Here is a 2,855-nt window from a genome sequence, read left to right as displayed (position 1 = left end):
GCACTAGGACTAGATAAGGACCCACTAGGGGCCAAATAGAAGATCCATGAAGGGCTGCATGCCTACAAGGGACCATTGGGCCACCGTTAGTATTAACCACTAATCTACTTCTATTATATTTCAAGATGGTGAGGGCTAAGAGGTCGAACCAGGGACCTTTCTTAGACTTATGCTATATTCCAATTGCCTAGTTGCCTACCACTGAGCTTGTCTCAATTAAGTGTTCCTATACTATGGAGTAAGAAATCTCTTCTCCACTCGAACGATGATGTGATCATGTGTTTTGACTCATATGTACTCATTATATTCCCACTTTCTATTATGCAAAGTCGAAAATATAATTTCTCATGTTTAATCTAAAGGATTAAGAGGTTCTTAAGTATGGAGATTCCTTCTTCACTATGAAGTGTAGAGAAACTTGGTCAATTTTTTATGAAAGTTATTATACAAATTGAATCAATTAAATTAAGATTAGAAGAAAGAACGCCTGCCTAAGCGGTAAGAACATTGAGTTGTTGTGATCGAGTGTTGGAGTTGAATCCCGCTTTCACTTGAGCTTCTCAAATAGTTTGGTTGCAGGTATTTGATTTGGTTTCGGTTCAGTCCAAGGAAGTGCAAGTGTGAACCAAAACCAAGTCAAGAACCGATTCGGTTCTTAAATTTGATACTCAGCCCAAACTTGCTTAGTTCTAATTGATTTCGATCCATTAGGCTCCAATACTCAGTTCATATAACTCTTAATTCTTTTTCTTTTGAAATATAATACTAATAACATTTTAATATTATAAAATGATGTCCATTGATGTCGCATATCTAAGTTATTGGTATTATAAAATTATATCCACTGATGCCATGAAGAAATTTGTAGACTCATCCTCTAGAAAGAGTTTTCAGTGACACTGATTCACCCCTTTCAACGTCTGTAACCATCTATTATTTCGTAATCAAGCCATCTTATCTAACACCTTTGATGTCCCTCCTGGTAGGCTACTATAACGTCAGTCCAATAAAATAATAGAAACAATAGTTTCAGTAACTTACTTTGGTCCAACCATTGGATTATTCCGTGGGCCGATCATGTACATCAAATTTGCAAATATCCAATGAAATACCCTCATATATATTGACATACATCCTCATGTATTTTCACATACACTTATGCTATTTAGATCATTACCATGCATTCATTTAATATCGATTTTCAAATTTCTATCATACTACTTAGTAAACTTTTCTTCTGACCCATCGAATCAGTAAGTAAATATTTGGATTAGCATTTGTAGGGATGTCAACTGATTGGATTAGGTCGGTTTCGATTAGGCCTAGCTGGGCTTGATTGCTTGAAAATCTTGTATCGTGAAAGCCCGTTTAAGTAAACGGGTCTAGCTTTGGGAGGCATGGTAAGGTTTATAATCAGGTTGATCGGTGTCGGGCTCCCTTAAACGGGTCTTAACTGGGCTACGAACCTATTTAATTCTAAACGGACTGTAAATGTGCCTACCTTAAAATTATTTTCTTAAGTGGGTTGAATGCTCATAATTGTTCAATTTGAACATTAAATCACAATAGTTTTATACAAAAAATAATCATAGTAAAAGGTGATCCAAATATTTAATAAAGAAGAGAAATGATATGAGATTATGATTGTTTTTAATAAAGAGGGTTGGGCTAGGTTGGGTTACATTGAGTCGATTTAGGTCGGGCCTCTAATCGGTCGGTTCGATCGGATGCCCGACAAACTAGCTATCTGCATTGTGAACGCCCGTTCAAGCCTGACATATTTATTAATCGACCAAATAGGCCGGATCATAAACGTACCAAACTCGATCGAGCCATCCAGTGCAAACTCAGAATGGACACCCCTTAGCTCTTTGATAAATTTTTCCCTCACGCAATGTTTACATGGTAAGAACCTCACACCCATATGAGTAAAAACCATGGATATGAACAAAATTTTTGTAAAAAATAAATTCCCGGTTTTCGCCCTCTTTTAGTTTTTACTATATCTGTTTATTAAACGACTTTCAAAGCTATTAGCAGACTGAAATCACGTGGTGACGCCGAACCTTTGATGGTGACGTTTAAGACGATTTCCTCCACAAACCAGAACTTTTCAGATACCCTAAAGTCCTACGGTGGGAACATTTAAGAACCAAACCCGAATGAAATCTCAAATGAAATCCAAATTAAACTCCCCTAATAAATGAAATTCAAATCCATTTCTATCCAATCACCTTTCAGTATTAGATAGTCTCCTCAAAGCCACAACCTGAGGTGCGCACTATCCTACGTGTCATTACAGAAAACCATTATATTTTACCAATCACCTCCTTCCAATTATGCCACGTGGCACAGACTCTCCATTCTCAATTCCTTCTTTCCTTCCCTCTCTCTCCCTTCAGTGTCTCTGGAAATCTCCGTCAAGACGATTTTACTGAGGAAAACCAAATTGGAGCCTTTTGTAATCCTGCACTTGTTGATGCTGTCATCGGTGTTTAGGGCAATCGAGGGTTGTGGAAATTTCTGGGTTTTGAAGAAGGAGATCAATTTTGGTTCGTCTCTGCAGATTTGGAAATGTTCCAGTGGGACTCTGAGCGCTTCTTTGGACTGCGTATTGGTTTAGGGATCGTCTACTTCTTCATCGGAGATGTTTGATTGGGACGACGAAGAGGTAATAACTCTACTGACCCTCTTGTATTTATCAGTTGAAACAAGCTTAACCTAAATTTTTTTTTCTTCATCTGTGCATGTTCTTGGTTTATGGAGGTGTTCCTTATTGGTTTGTTGTTTAAAATTTTTGGGTTTTGGGTTAGAAGAGATAATTGTACTGTAATTGTGATGTTCTTGGCGGTTTT

The 2,855-nt window shown here is 37.4% G+C and overlaps 1 protein-coding gene across 2 annotated transcripts in view; it reads left to right on the top strand.

Moving 5' to 3' along the window:
- The first annotated feature begins 2,328 nt into the window (after positions 1-2,328).
- The window catches only part of LOC122060881 (protein LNK2-like), a 25,447-nt gene continuing 24,920 nt past the window's right edge, over positions 2,329-2,855 (top strand). For both annotated transcript variants that reach the window (XM_042623986.1, XM_042623983.1), the window contains exon 1: positions 2,329-2,671. In XM_042623986.1, the coding sequence (XP_042479920.1) occupies positions 2,648-2,671 (24 nt within the window). In that variant the 5' untranslated portion in view covers positions 2,329-2,647. The remainder of the gene's footprint in view (positions 2,672-2,855) is intronic.

Source organism: Macadamia integrifolia, chromosome 14 (genome assembly GCF_013358625.1).
Source record: "Macadamia integrifolia cultivar HAES 741 chromosome 14, SCU_Mint_v3, whole genome shotgun sequence".
Lineage (NCBI taxonomy): Eukaryota > Viridiplantae > Streptophyta > Magnoliopsida > Proteales > Proteaceae > Macadamia > Macadamia integrifolia.
The sequence above is the reverse complement of the archived record's forward strand: the minus strand, read 5'-3'. Positions and strand labels throughout refer to the sequence as shown.